This window comes from Panthera pardus, unplaced genomic scaffold (assembly GCF_024362965.1).
Source record: "Panthera pardus isolate Hobbes unplaced genomic scaffold, ASM2436296v1 HiC_scaffold_10, whole genome shotgun sequence".
Classification (NCBI taxonomy): Eukaryota; Metazoa; Chordata; class Mammalia; order Carnivora; family Felidae; genus Panthera; species Panthera pardus.
In genome coordinates this window covers 32,328,149-32,343,501 of record NW_026526655.1, presented here as the reverse complement: position 1 = coordinate 32,343,501, position 15,353 = coordinate 32,328,149, and the positions used below count along the sequence as shown (strand labels likewise).

The 15,353-nt window shown below is 38.0% G+C and overlaps 1 protein-coding gene across 1 annotated transcript in view; it reads right to left on the bottom strand.

Annotated features, from left to right (window-relative positions):
* The window catches only part of RAPH1 (Ras association (RalGDS/AF-6) and pleckstrin homology domains 1), a 106,185-nt gene that overhangs the window by 9,186 nt on the left and 81,646 nt on the right, over positions 1 to 15,353 (bottom strand). The window contains 3 exon segments of the mRNA XM_019446295.2: positions 1,027 to 1,169; positions 5,545 to 5,665; positions 6,691 to 6,789. Of these exon segments, the coding sequence (XP_019301840.2) occupies positions 1,027 to 1,169; positions 5,545 to 5,665; positions 6,691 to 6,789 (363 nt within the window).

Sequence of the window (15,353 nt, the reverse complement as noted above, 5' to 3'; positions counted from 1 at the left end):
ATGAACCCCTGATATGGGAGTTAAACAAACTGGCAGTGTTGTGAGAATTTAGGTCATTAGAACCAATTCTCAAATATTTATTTCTAAGACAAAGTGTTCCATCCCCACACTACCACTAATGCCTCTAAGAGCCTACTACTAACAGCCTACTAATGCCTCTTCCCAAGGGCCAGTTTATCAACCACATACATAAATAACTGGATAAATTAAGGGAAAATATCTGTTTAATTCACATTGGTGAACACACTTGTGTAAAGTGATTCAGACCAAAACAACAACAACAACAACAACAACAACAAGAAAAACCACAATGATTATTGGGTAAAAACACAACAGTCAGGCCAGGTGTGCCACTGGTCCTTTGGTGATGGTGTGGAATCCTGCCTGCTCAGAGGGCAAGGACAGCTGGGACACAACACTGCCCACAGAACTTCACAGGTAGTGTGATATGATGTCTTCTACTTGGGCTAAAGAACCTCTGTATTTCTGAATAGTCTTGCAATAATCATACTCGTCCTTCAGTGTCATTGAAAAAACTACCATACAAAGCTCAGGGATCCAAAATTTTAAGGGGATTCATCTGAATTTAGTCTTCCACATATACTAAAATTTGAGAGAATTCATCAATGTGCAGAGAAATGCCAAAAAAGCTTAAAGGAAAAGACGACAAAGGAGTGAGTCTAAATTAAATTAATAACAAATAATGCACCGTAAGCAGCTTCTCTGGAACAAAATTAGGGCACTGGCACTAAATGGCGTTACTCCATCCAAACTGATTAAGGGTGAAAAAGAAGAAATTGTTATTTCTTAAAAATGTGAGCCACTGATAAAGTCGTTAAACTGCTAGTTTGAGATCTTAGGGCATTAGAGTCAAGTGACAGATACTCATTTTTGAGGAGAAGTCAAAGTAAGAATACTGAAATAGGGCCCAGAGAGTCCTAACCAAGGAATAAAAGAGCAACAAACTAAACCCATGAAACGTCAAACAGATTTCTTCCTATCAATGAACACAAGTGTGTTACCTACCTTGCTGGACTCTTCTAACTGAGTGCCCCGTTTCCAGGCTTCAGAGAAGATGGAGCTCACAATGCTCTGGGAGCGGACGTGTCCTGCTGGCTGAGTGTCAGACACTCCACTGTCAGACTGGTTCGAATGGTTTGACTGAGACTCTTTAAAACAGATTTTCAAAAATAGGATTAAATAAGTCATTGTTGTGACAATGTGAATGTGCACACTTAGAGAGCTCTTTTACACAAGACAAGATGCTACGCCACAGTGCAACAAGTTACTTTTACTCAAACTCATTTCATATAAACACTGTCTGGACCTTCCACTAGAAAATTTTTATCTTAGGGCTAATAGGAAATCTTGATTCTTTTTAAATAGTTCACCATGACAGGCTGACCGTTACAATGAAAGGCTCGTGTAACATTACTGGTATCCTGAAAACTTCTTGTAAGAACTCCTAGCAATTAAGAGAATCAGTAAACTACCAATAGAGGAGTTGAATTTTTTTTTCCAATCACATCTTCATTACACCAAGACTCAATCTTTGTATACACCCCTGCTTCAGACCATCCTAGAGAGTTCTCACTTACAACTTCAGATCATACATGAAGACTACTTCCTTTTTTGCCTGCAGTGACTACTACTTAGAACTACACCTGTGTGAGAAGTGTTTTCTAGGGATTCAGGTATTGGCACCACAAGGCAGCTAGCCACACTGCAGCCTGGCCTCCTGGTAAGGCAAGAACACCTCTTCGAGGGAGCTGGGTATGGTGAAGGGTACACTGCAATCTGACATCCAGGGAACTGGGGAGATTAAGTCACTGGACCCCAAGTCAGGCAAGATAACCATGCAGAAGGAAGCACCTAGCTCAATGATGGAGATTCAGGTGTTAAAGTAGTCCCATCCAATACTTGGTGAAGGGGGGGTTATTATCAGATTGCTTTATTAATCAAGTCCAGCCAAGGTAGCCAAAGAAGTACACAGATGACAGCCACAAACTCCTATGGATAAAGTCAAGACATATCCTCAAGGCAAAAATATAAGCTATGAGATAAAACCTACTCTGTTTTCTTCTTTCTCCACCATCTAATTGCTGAGTGTTTTTTAAGCTTTTAATTTTAATTCCAGTATATTAACATACAGTGTTATATTAGTTTTAGGTGTCCAGTATAGTGATTCAACAATTCTACCCATTACTGAGTGCTCATCATGGTAAGTGTACTCTGTAATCCCCATCACCTATTTCACCCATCCCCCGCTCCCCCACCCCTCCTCTCTGGTAACCAGCAGGTTTGTTCTCTATAGTTAAGAGTCTGTTTCTTAGTTTGAGTCTCTTTTTTCCTGTTCGTTTGTTTTGTCTCTTAAATTCCACATGAGTGAAATCATATGGTATTTGTCTTTCTCTGGCTTATTTCGCTTAGCCTAATGTTCTCATGCTGCATCCTTGTTCTTCCAAATGGCAAGATTTCATTTTTTATGACCAAATAATATTCCATTATGTGTGCGTGTGTGTGCGTGTGTATACCACATCTTCTTTATCCATTCATCTACCAATGGACTTTTGGGCTGCTTCCACCGTTTGGTTATTGTAAATAATGCTGCCATAAATATAGGGGTGCATATATCCTTTTGAACTAGTGTTTTTGCATTCTTTGGGTAAATATCCAGTAGTGTGATTCCTGGTTCTATTTTTAATTTTTTGAGGAACTTCCATACTATTTTCCACAGTGGATGCACCGATTTGCATTCCCACCAACAATGCACAAGTGTTCCTTTTTCTCCATAACTTCAACAACACTTGTTTCTTGTGTAATTGCTGAATATTTTTTAAAAAGTTGCAACTTCACTAGTGTATGTCCCTATTTAACTGCTATTCAGGACAACAGCCTGTAAGATAAGAGGCTGGAATATGTGAATCCTTGAGCTCTCTTCAGCATGAATGCACATGATTTTGCAATTTATATTTACAAGGCTGCATAATACTTAACACACTGTATAAGAAGGGATGATGCTGGACTAGGAAAAGGCACCACACCATGTCATAAAATGTGTGGAAGAACCCACATCAATGCTATATAAATTTAAAAAAATATATTATGGCGTCTGTTTTCTCAATCTTTCCCTGAATTTCTTTTTCTAAAATCTTACTTGTGACATATTCTTACCTTGTCTTTCTCAATCCATTCTCAAAAGTGTCTTCCCTTTTTAATAAACATTTTTACAAGAGTTTTAGATTTATAGAAGAGTTGCAAAGCTAGCAGAGTTCCTGCACACCTAGCACCCAATTTACCTCATTATTAAGTTGCTACATTACCCTGGTACATTTGCCACAATAAAGGAACCAACACGGATACATCACTGTTAACTAAACTCCACAAGCTTTTTTTGGACTTCACTTCTAGTTAGTTGTCATGTCTCCTATGACAGTTTCTCAGACTTCCTTCGTTTTTGATGACTTTGACAGTTTTGAGGAGTAACAGGTCACGTATTTTAGAGAATGTCTCTCAATTATTATTTTGTCTGATGTTTTTCTCTTGATTAGATTGAGTTATGAAATTTGGGGAAGAAGACCAAGAGAGGCAAAGTGCCAATTTCATCACATTATGTAAAGGGTACATGCTATCAACAGGACATATTACTGAAGACACTGACCTTGACAACTTGGCTGAGCTAATTTTTGTCAGGTTTCTGCACTGTACAGTTACTCCCCTTCCCCCACACCTAACCATCCTCTTGGCAAGCAAGTCACTCTGCCAACCCACACTTAAGGGGGGAATTAAGCTCCATCTCCTTGAGGGAAGAGTGTCTGCACAAACCACTTAGAACTCTTCCATCCAGAAGATCTGTCTCTTCCCCATTTATTTATTCAAGAATTTATATCCATGTGGACTGATGGCTGTTTATTTTATAATTTGGGTTATGATCTTATGTTATTTTGTTGTTCCAACTGTTACAGCTTTGGTCCCTGGACACTCTCTCAGGTGGCTCCTGTGTCCCTTCGCACAGACTAATCACTGTGTTTTTTGAGCACTTCCTTCATTACAAGCTGCTCCAGGCTCCTCTTATTCTCTGCCACAGCCCTAGAATCAGCCATCTGCCAAAGAGCCCTAGTTCTTTTGTTCTGGAAAATGGAATTAGAAAACCAAGATCTAGGCTCTCTGTATTTTCACTGCCACTGGGGTGTCACCACTCCTAGCCCTCTCTGTGGACAGTACTAGGAAATATATGTATGTATACACATTCTCATTTTGTTTCTTAGAGATGAAATAAAGTCATACAACTTTTTAGTCAAATACTTCTTTTTTAAAAAGCCTGTATTTTGGGGCAAGTAGGTGGGTTAAGCGTCTGACACTTGGTTTTGGCTCAGGTCACTATCTCCCAGTTTCGTGAGTTTACTCCCACGAAAGGCTCTGCACTTGGCAGCATGGAGCCTGCTTGGGATTCTTTGTCTCCCTCTCCCTCCCTCCTACTTGCACTGTGTCTGTTTCTCTCAAAATAAATAAATAAACTTAAAATTTTATTTTAAGTACATAAAATAAAAGTCCATGTTTTTATTTTATCTTAAAGTAAAATAGATTTTGAAAAGTAGAATTTTCTTAAAGCATATACACATAGCCTGGTAAAAACACAGTAAAAGATTAATTCATATGTTGTACTAATAAATAATGAGAGGTTTTTTTTTTCAAATACCTCTTAAAGTCATTATTTCTTTCATAATATGTAAGTACAAACAAAAACATTCTGCTTTTAGAGGACATAGTTACTCATATTCATGAAATATTTTGAAGGGAAAGAAGCATTTTTAGGTGTGATCACTGCATACTTTAAGGATGTGGGAATCTGAAAATAAGTACCTTTTGAGTATCACTGATTTTCTGTGAAAACTTTAGTTAAGTTTGATGACTTAAACAGCCTCCTTAACTGTGATACTGAACTAATTCTAGTTATTTCCACTCTGTTGAAATGTCAGGAATCCTCTGGGGAAGGAGGGCAATTTCATCATGGATTCTCAGTGTGGAGACTTTCTCCAAGGAACTTTTCTACCCCTGAGTATGAATCAACAGTTGTTTTTTGGCAGTATGATTTTTTTTTTTTTTCCATTTATTTACTTGAGCATAGGGGGTGGGGCAGAAAGAGGAAGAGAGAGAATCCCAAACAGGCTCCACACTGTCAGCATGGAGCCCGATGTGGGGCTTTAACTACGAAACCATGAAGTCATGGCTTGAGCTGAGATCTAAGAGTCACTTAACTGATGGAGCCACCCAGGTGCCCTACTATGACTGAGTTTTAAATAAACTTTACAAATATATAACAACACTCCTGAATTTACAACTCTATACTGCTGTTCCATTTCAAATACATGTGTGATCTAGCCCATGATATTGTCCCCTCTAATCACCAAAAAATTTATTTTATACTTTAGACATTAGGTATAGCTCTGCTTTTAACAACCATGCTGAAATAACCAGGTCTGCCTGGTTCATAGAGATATCTTCATATTGGCAGTAAATAGTGCTTTCAGTGTTTCAAACTACCTGGGATGCTCGAAGAACTGGATCCTGATTTAATGCTGGAGCTGGATAAGGAAGTCCAATCATAAGCCGACTCTGTCCTCTTCAAGGCTTCTTGGTAGTTCATGTAGAGCTGTTTCCCATACTAAACAGAAGGCAGTAAATGGTGACGTGAACTTTACTGGGTATGATACAGATGGGTGAGGTAAGACGGGATGCATTTCTGTTTACTGATTCATAGTTTGCATTAAAATTAATACCTATAAATACTTCAAAAGTTATTTTATTACCAGTAAATTATAATCTACTCTTATTTTTCATTTTAATAAAGATATCAATAAATTAACACTTCATTCATATTCCTTATCAATATAAAGATTTTTTTTGTTATTCCTAAGGCAACTCTGATTTTATAGCTATAATAAATTTTATTTTACTTAATGGGCAAAAATATTCCTTCATGTATTATGTATAATCTTCTTCAAGATGTCCTTAAAATTTTTTTCAAGAACTTCCTTTTTTTAAAGAGTTTTAGATTCACAACAAAATTGAGAGGAAGGTACAGAAATTTCACATATGTCCCTGCTACTACCCATGCACAATCTCTCTTTTATCAACATTCTCCACCAGAGGGTGCATTTGTTTCCATCAATGAATCTATATTAATACCTTATAATCAAAGTCCATAGTTTACCTTAGGTTCACTCTTGGTGTTGTACATGCTACGGGGTTTGAAGAAATGTATAAAGACATGTATTCACCATTACAGTATTACACAGAGTATGAATATTTTCACTGACCTAAAAATCTGGTGTCCTGCTTATTCATCCCCCTACTCCCACCTTGAAGCAATTTAATTCTCAAAAACTTTCTTTGACTTAGGCTAAACTCTGCTACAGGACAATCATGTAATGTGTTCTCCAGAGCCAAAATAAATCACTCTGATGCTACACTTTTACCAGCAGTATGATTTCATGGATACCAACTGTTAAATGTCTATCTCCTCACCAAGGAAAGAAGACATTTCAAACATAAAACTCAGAAAACACTGACAAAATCATAAACATGAAACAATTAGAATTGTCATGACAATCAAAACCACATGAAACATCTCATCATATTCTATCATCAAACCAAAAACAAAACAAAACAAAAACAAAAACACCCTACCTTTGCAATGCGAATACCATTAACCCACTGATGCAGGGTCCTCACATCATCACAACAAAGGTACTTGATATACTGAGATTTCTTCTGGATCTGTGGGTGCTGCAATATTAAAGGCAAAGTCTAATTCAGTCCCCTGGAGAACTAAAGAAAAACTCTATCAAAGCTGAAACATACCCTGACAAGTTATAGGCCATTAGAGTAATGGCCAAAAATAATTTAAACCTCTTATGTGGGCATAAGGCCAAATAAAATGGCCCATAAGAATTTTTACAAAATAAACTACAAAGAAACTTATGTTAAATTTTAGGTCAAGATATATGCAAGGTAAAAAATACCTTCATGTCATGGCTAATTCCCAAATACCTTCTGTATTTCAGAGAAACAGAGGCCATCAAGGTTAACAAATCAATATAACTCTTCATCTGTAAGACTATGAAAGGGAAAATTCTGATTTCACTTTGAACCCATTGGAATCATGAGTTCAGAAGACTCCAAATGAGAGCATCTTCGGTAAAGCTTCTAGAGCTTCTGTGGAGGTGAACCAATGGGTGGAGTGGGTGAAGTGCAGGACACAGCACCTAAGACAGAAGTGGGTGCTCACACCTGGTGCAGTGGTGCCCCCTTTGTGGACTGAGCACTGCTCTGCACCCCTTCTACCCACAGCACGTACCCTCCAAGGAATGAGCAGCCTTTCAACTGCATCATCAGAATGAGTTTTCACAATCCAATGTACTTTTCAGCGGCAGCTAGGATGGGAGATGACTGACCAGACCAACTACACAATGCAAGTGCTAGAATGGGCTGAAGGTATTTTAACTCTACTGGGCCACAACCTGGAAAGAAAAGCCCCAAATCACACTTGGTTCTGGATGTAATGGTTGTTAATTTATTACTTCTTTTTTCAGTTATTCTGAAAAAACTTTGAAATGGCTATGTTTTACCTGGGGAAATATTTACGATTATGTTCAATTATGAGAGGCTTTAAAGATTCTGTAACCACATTTGTTGTGGGAATCCATGAGATCAATAAAATAAGTTGGTTGAGCATCTGACTCTAAATTTTGGCTCAGGTCATGATTTCACGGTTGTGGGATCAAGCCCCCACAAAGGACTCTCCGCTAGGGATTCTCTTTCTCCCTTTCCCCGTCCCCCCATGCACATCAGTCTCTCTCTTCCTCTCTCTCTCTCAAAAGAAAAAAAAGATCCATCTCTCTGGTCTACAGTGTAAGAAATTTAAATCCATTTATTTTATTCTATGCATTGCTTTAGAAAGCTCAGCTCCTATAATAAAACATTTAATACCAAAACCAATTTAGTTACTAAAGGCTATAGTCAAAGTTTTAAACAATAAGTCCTCAGCAAAAAGAGGTTAGCAAAACAATACTTAACAGTTTTCTCTCCTAATTCTATAGGTTCCACGGCCTTCTCTTGGCATATATTTCCTCATCCTTATTAAATTACATTATAATAAACCACCATAGCAATCTTGAAAAAGTAAAGGAGGACAGGTAGAGGAGATGTATTTTCCATATAAGAAAGAAGAATTCTATGTCATTCATTCATGTAACAGAAATATTAAGAACTGTTAGCCAAATCTTTAAGTAGGTGTTGGGATATACTGTGAGCAAAACAGAAGTCACAGTTCATGCAGAAGATAAAATGGGATGGGGTGCTTAGGTGGCTCAGTCGGTTAGACGTCCAACTTCAGCTCAGGTCATGATCTCGCAGTTCATGAATTTGAGCCCCATGTCGGGCTGGGTGCTTACAGCTCAAGAGCCTGGAACCTGCTTTGGATTCTGTGTCTCCCTCTCTCTCTGCCCTTCCTCCCTCACTCTGTCTCTGTTTCTCAAAAATGAACATTAACAAAAAAAAAAAAGATAAAATGGGATGACTGAAAAAGAGCTTTTTTCAGTATTGCCAGCTAGCTCTTGAAGAGTAGCTGTTCTCCATCTCCTGCTTCACTCAGGCACTGCCTACAGGACACAGTGTGGACATCTGAACAAAGGTCTACAAGGTGGCACTCAGCCTTTGCCACCACCCCCTCTATGGTGATTCACAAACCGTTCTTGACTGATTCCTTCCATTTCCCGAGAGCAGGGCTACCTACCACGCATGGGCATTCAACTGCAGCAGTGGCCCTGCCTGAGCGTTTGTGTTCTACTCATTCTCTACATTAAGGGAGTATTTTTATCAATAAAATATCAGAGAAAATCAAAGAGAAACAATCCTCCATCCTCTCATTTCTCTAACCTGGGAATCCATATAACACCCTGAAGAATACTATGGATATGATTATTTGAGTATCTGCAGATTACCTGCTAGTTTAAAGTTCATTTTTGGACCTCATAACTTCTCTTTTTTACCTTCCACGTAATAGAGACAATCCTTCTATAGCCTTCATTACGGTCACCCAGGCTCCGCAATAATACCTCAGGCAGTTGCCTGTTCCACCAAAATATTATTTTCTTAAAACTGGCATTTATTGGGGTGCCCGGGTGGGTCAGCTGATAGAGCATGGGACTCTTGATCAGGAGTCATGGGGCTCTTGAGCCCTATGTTGGGTGTAGAGATATAAAGTGGCATTTATTGAGCACTTAGTACATACCAGGCAATATGCTAAATATGTCACATATATTAATTAGTGCATTCCCTCCTCAGGAAAACCTGATGAGTTACATATTACTATCTTCACCAAATGAAGAGAAACTGAGGCTCAGTACTCCAAATTGCTCACATATTCATGCTTATTAGTGAAAGAACTAGGATTTGAAACCATGCCATCCATTCCAGGGCCTGTACCTTTAATTATAATGTCATACTTCTGTCTTATTTGTGGTGATATCTTCTTCCAAAAAATGATGCCTCTCTCCTCTTTTTCCCCCATTATCATTCCACCACTGTAAACATCACACAAGAGCTAGGAGCAAGTGTGGAGGAAACATTCTTTGTCAAAAACCAAAAGCTTAACATTTAGATTCTTAAAGATTGCAAAAAAAAAAAAAAAAAAAAAAAATACACACACACACACACACACACACACACACACACACATATACATATAATCAAATTGTTCCCCTAAACAAATTAACAGCTATTTTATCATTTCATCTTTAAAACGATGTGGATTTGGAAAGTTTGCATTCTCTCATAAAGGAAAAAAATCTGAGGGGTGCCTGGGTGGCTCAGTCCATTAAGCTTCCAGCTTTTGATTTCAGCTCACGTCATGATCTCACAGTTCGTGGGTTTGAGACCTGCACTGAGCTCTGTGCTAAGAGCGTGGAATTTGCTTGGGATTCTCTCTCTCCCTCTCGCTCTGCCCCTCCCCTGCTGTCTCTCTCTCTCAAAATAAAAATGAATACACTTAAAAAAACAAAGGAAAAATGTGAGAATTAAATAAAAATATTTAAGAATACAGTAGGAAATTCCAGATTACTATTGTACTATCAGATTAATTTTCTCTGTTTATGCCAAAAATTCGATTGAGATAGGTAATTCTTTTTTTTTTTTTTTTTATGATTATTTATTTTTATTCTTTTTTTTTTTTTTTTTTTTTTTTAATTTTTTTTTTTCAACTTTTTTTGTTTATTTTTGGGACAGAGAGAGACAGAGCATGAACGGGGGAGGGGCAGAGAGAGAGGGAGACACAGAATCGGAAACAGGCTCCAGGCTCCGAGCCATCAGCCCAGAGCCTGACGCGGGGCTCGAACTCACGGACCGCGAGATCGTGACCTGGCTGAAGTCGGACGCTTAACCGACTGCGCCACCCAGGCGCCCCTGATTATTTATTTTTAAGAGAGACAGAAAGACAGCATGAATGGGGGAGAGTCAGAGAGAGGGAGACACAGAATCTGAAGCAGGCTCCAGGCTGTCAGCAGAGCCCGACACAAGGCTGGAACTCACAAACTGCGAGATCATGACCTGAGCCAGTTTTGGATGCTTAACCGACTGAGCCACCCAGGTGCCCCGAGACAGGTAATTCTTAAAACTAAGTAAAAGTAATGCTCTAAAATCACAGTCCAAGTGCCAAAGGAAAACCACTGAATATATACTACCCATTTATTACTTTGGCAACACAAATAGGCTTGAAAATTAATTCTCTCACTAACATGTAAGAAGTTAAAAAACAAAATACATAACACTCAATCCTACTACTTCCACCATTATCATATAACATCTTTCTTTTAATAATGGTGTTTGAAGTTCATTTTCATATTCCACCTCTAAATATTAACCATTTTTTCCTTCTTACCTAACATACTAAAATAAATTACTTTGCCTCATTTCTTTAGGAATAAACATTTAGACCTGGGTAAGATGAGCTATATTCCAACAATTACCATGGTATATGTATTTTAGAAATGTAAGTCTCCTTTAAGTAACGTATATACACGCATACACATGTATCCAACATGTATGGAGCTCTTTCAGATAATAGATAACGTATGTCCTATTTATTCCCTCATTGTCATATTTCATGAGTAAACTCTTCCCATGATTTTTATTAATACCTTTAAAAAAACTAATTGCTGGGGCGCCTGGGTAGCTCAGTTGGTTGAGCGTCCGACTTCAGCTCACGTCATGATCTCACAGCTTGTGAGCTCGAGCCCCGCATCAGGCTCTGTGCTGACAGCTGGGAGCCTGGAGCCTCCTTCAGATTCTGTGCCTCCCCATCTCTCTGCCCCAACCCACTTGCATTCTGTCTCTGTCTCTCTCAAAAATAAATAAACATTAAAAAAAAAAAAATTAAAAAAAAAAAAAAACCTAATTACTAAGGGGCGCCTGGGTGGCTCATTCAGTTAAGCGTTGGACTTCTGCTCAGGTCATAATCTCATGTTTCGTGGGTTTGAGCCCCATATCTGGCTCTGTGCTGACAGCTTGGAGGCTGGAGCCTGCCTTGGATTCTGTGTCTCCCTCTCTGCTCATACTCTGTGTCTTTCTCTCTTAAAAATAAATGAACATTGGGGCGCCTGGGTGGCGCAGTCGGTTAAGCGTCCGACTTCAGCCAGGTCACGATCTCGCGGTCCGTGAGTTCGAGCCCCGCGTCAGGCTCTGGGCTGATGGCTCGGAGCCTGGAGCCTGTTTCCGATTCTGTGTCTCCCTCTCTCTCTGCCCCTCCCCCGTTCATGCTCTGTCTCTCTCTGTCCCAAAAATAAATAAAAAATGTTAAAAAAAAAAAAAATAAATAAATAAATGAACATTAAAAAAATAAAAAAATAAACTAGTTACTAAACAATGTGCTTTATTACTTTCTACAAGTGTGTATTATATTTCCTGTATCCTGCATTTTACTGGAAGAACTGACTCAGTCATTATAGCCCAAAGGTGATAAGTAGAATCAGACCCTATAAATATTTACATTTGTGTAGATCCTGTGTGGCAGCATTTTTGGGTTTGTTAGAACTCATATGCCCAAGAATAAAAATACTTACATAGGCAAAATCTAGTACAGACTTTGCAGGAAAAAAAGGCAGGTCTTAAATACTAACAGTTGTGTCGTCTCAAGAACATTGATCCCTCTAAACCTCAGTTTCCATATCTGAAAAATGGGGACTCTAGAACAGATCTGTGTGACACTGTCATGCAGTGCTTCTAGCGCAGTGTCTGCTACCCTAGAGTTCTTCGATAAATGACAGCCATTATTTTTACTACTATTTGTGCCTAGCGGTATGGTTTCAGTACATTGAACATTTTTAGATATAAATAGGTAGGCAATATAAATATATGAATTCAGCTTAACCTACTTCACTAAAAGCAAATATGAAGTACATAAATTACTATATAAGCTAACGAACAACTCCTCTGAGCAAAAATATTCCTGACCTAAGAATTCTGTGAGCTGCAAAAGGGATTAAAATAATAGTGGTCATAATTAATTTTGGCTGTAAGAGACACTGTTTGTTGCCTTCCTCACAGCTATCTCTTCTCCCCTACTTCTTTTCTGAAAGAGCCTCAATTTTGTTTGAGAGTCTGTCAATCCCTCATCTTAGGGTGTGCATTCTGATTAGGCTAAGCCAAAAAATAATGGAATTAACATAACCAAGGAAAGACCTGTACTACGAGAACTATAAAACACTGATAAAGAAATGGAAGATGACACAAAGAAATGGGAAGACAGTCCAATCTCATGGATTGGAAGAACAAATCTTACAACGCCCATATTACCCAAAGCAACCTATAGCTTTAATGCAATTGCTATCAAAATACTAACAGCATTTTTCATGTAACTAGAACAAATAATACTAAAATTTGTATGAAACCACAGAAGACCAAAAATAGCCAAAGCAATCTTGAAAAAGAACAATGAAGCTGGAAGTATCATAATCTCAGATTTGAAGATATATTACAAACCTGTAGTAATGTATTACTGGCACAAATAAAGGACACAGAGATCAATGGAATAGAATATAAAATTCAGAAAGAAACCCATGCTTATATGGTTAATTAATCTATGCCAAAAGAGGCAAGAATATACAATGGGGAAAAGACAGTCTTTTCAACAAATGGTGATGGGAAAACTGAACACCTACATGTAAAAGAATGAAACTGGGCCACTTTCTTATACCATACACAATAATAAACTCAAAATGGATTAAAGACCTAAATGTGAGACCTGAAAACCATAAAACTCCTAAAAGAAAACACAGGCAGTAATCTCTTGGACATCAGCTCTAGCAACATATTTATGAGTATGTCTCTTCAGGCAAGGAAAATAAAAGAAAAAAAATAAACCCTTGTGGCTAGTCGGTTAAGCATCCAACTTCAGCTCAGGTCATGATCTCACAGCTTGTGAGCTCGAGCCCCATGTCAGGCTCTGTGCTGACAGCTCAGAGCCTGGAGCCTGCTTCTAATTCTGTCTCCCTCTCTCTCTGCCCCTACCCCACAAAATGAATAAATGTTAAAAAAAATTATAAAAAAACACAAACTATTGGGACCACACCAATATAAAAAGCTTCTGCACAGCAAAGGAAATCATCAACAAAAGGACAACCTACAAATGGGAGACGATATTTGCCAATGATGTGTCAAATAAGGGGTTAATATCCAAAGTATATAAAGAATTTACACAACTCAATACCCAAAAAGACAAATAATCTGATCAAAAAATGAGCAGAGGATCTGAACAGAATTTTCCCAAATAAGACTTACATATGGCCAACAGACACAGAAGATGCTCAACATCACTCATCATCAGGGAAACGCAAATCAAAACCATAATGAGATATCACTTTACAACTGTGAGAATGGCTAAAATCGAAAACATATGATATAGCCAGTGTTAGGATATAGAGAAAAAGGAACGTTTGTGCACTGTTGGTGGGAATGCAAACTGGTGCAGCCACTATGGAAAACAGTATGGAATTTCCCCTCAAAATTAAAAATAGAATTACCATATGATACAGTAATTTTGCTACTGGGTATTTACCCAAAGAAAACAAAAACACTAATTCAAAAAAATACATGCACCCTTATGTTTACTGTAACAATATATACAATAGCCAAATTATGGAAGCAACCCAAATGTCCACTGATAGATGAATGGATAAATAAGACATGGTGTGTGTACACACACACACACACACACACACACACACACACACACAGAGGAGTATTCCTCAGCCATAAAATAATGAGATCTTGCCATTTGCAACATGGATGAACATAGAGAGTATAGTGCTAAGTGAAATAAGTCAGAGAAAGACAAACAGCATAGGATTTCACTCATATGTGAAATTTAAGAAACAAATGAACAAAGAAAAAAAGACAAAAACAGACTCTTAAATACACAGAACTGGTGGTTAAGGGGGCATGGGTGGGGGGACAGGAGAAATAAAGGGGATTAAGAGTACATTCTTCTTAATGAGCAAGAAGAAATGTATAAATTATTGAATTATATTGTACACCTGAAAGTATTAAAACACCATCTGATAATTGTGCTTCAATTTAAAAAATAATTAAAAAAAAAAGGTACGCATGTCCTCAGGCCAATGATTCTCAAGAGAAGGACTGTTGGTAGCTCCTGGGAAATATTTCCTCACTCTTAGACAAATACAGGGAGTAATAGTCCCTCTTCTGCTGCTGGATTTTTCTAGATCCACTGCATCATGGATCCATCATCCAGGTGATGCCTAGAACTACAGTGGTCATCTGTACCTGTGAAGTAAGCCAGCCTGAGGATAAGCTGATAAGGCAGAAGATGGAATAGGGAAAGAAGGAAGAAATTTCGGTTCTTACAACCCTGACTCCTTGAAATATTTCAAGGAGTAAGGCAACTCTTACTATCTTCATGTTATGAGACCCCTAAATAACTTTCACTTATATGGGTTATGTCTATTGATACTTACCTTATAAGAAATTAAAACTGAGAAAAATTAAAATACAAAAGTATACAAATATATGTTCCATTACCTAAGACAGCAAAATTATCATCACATGTCATGTAATCTCTTAGAAAACTCCACAATACATTTGTGAGAGAATGAGAGTGTAAAAGACAAATAACATCTCAGCATTACTGGAATAGTAATTTTGACACCACAGGCCCCTTGACAGAGTTTCAGGGACTCCCAGGGAGCTTGGACTTTATTTTGAAAACTACTGGATTGAGGTACTTTGTAATGACTTTTAAAAAATTCTTTGTTGCTATAACCTAAATGATACAGTGG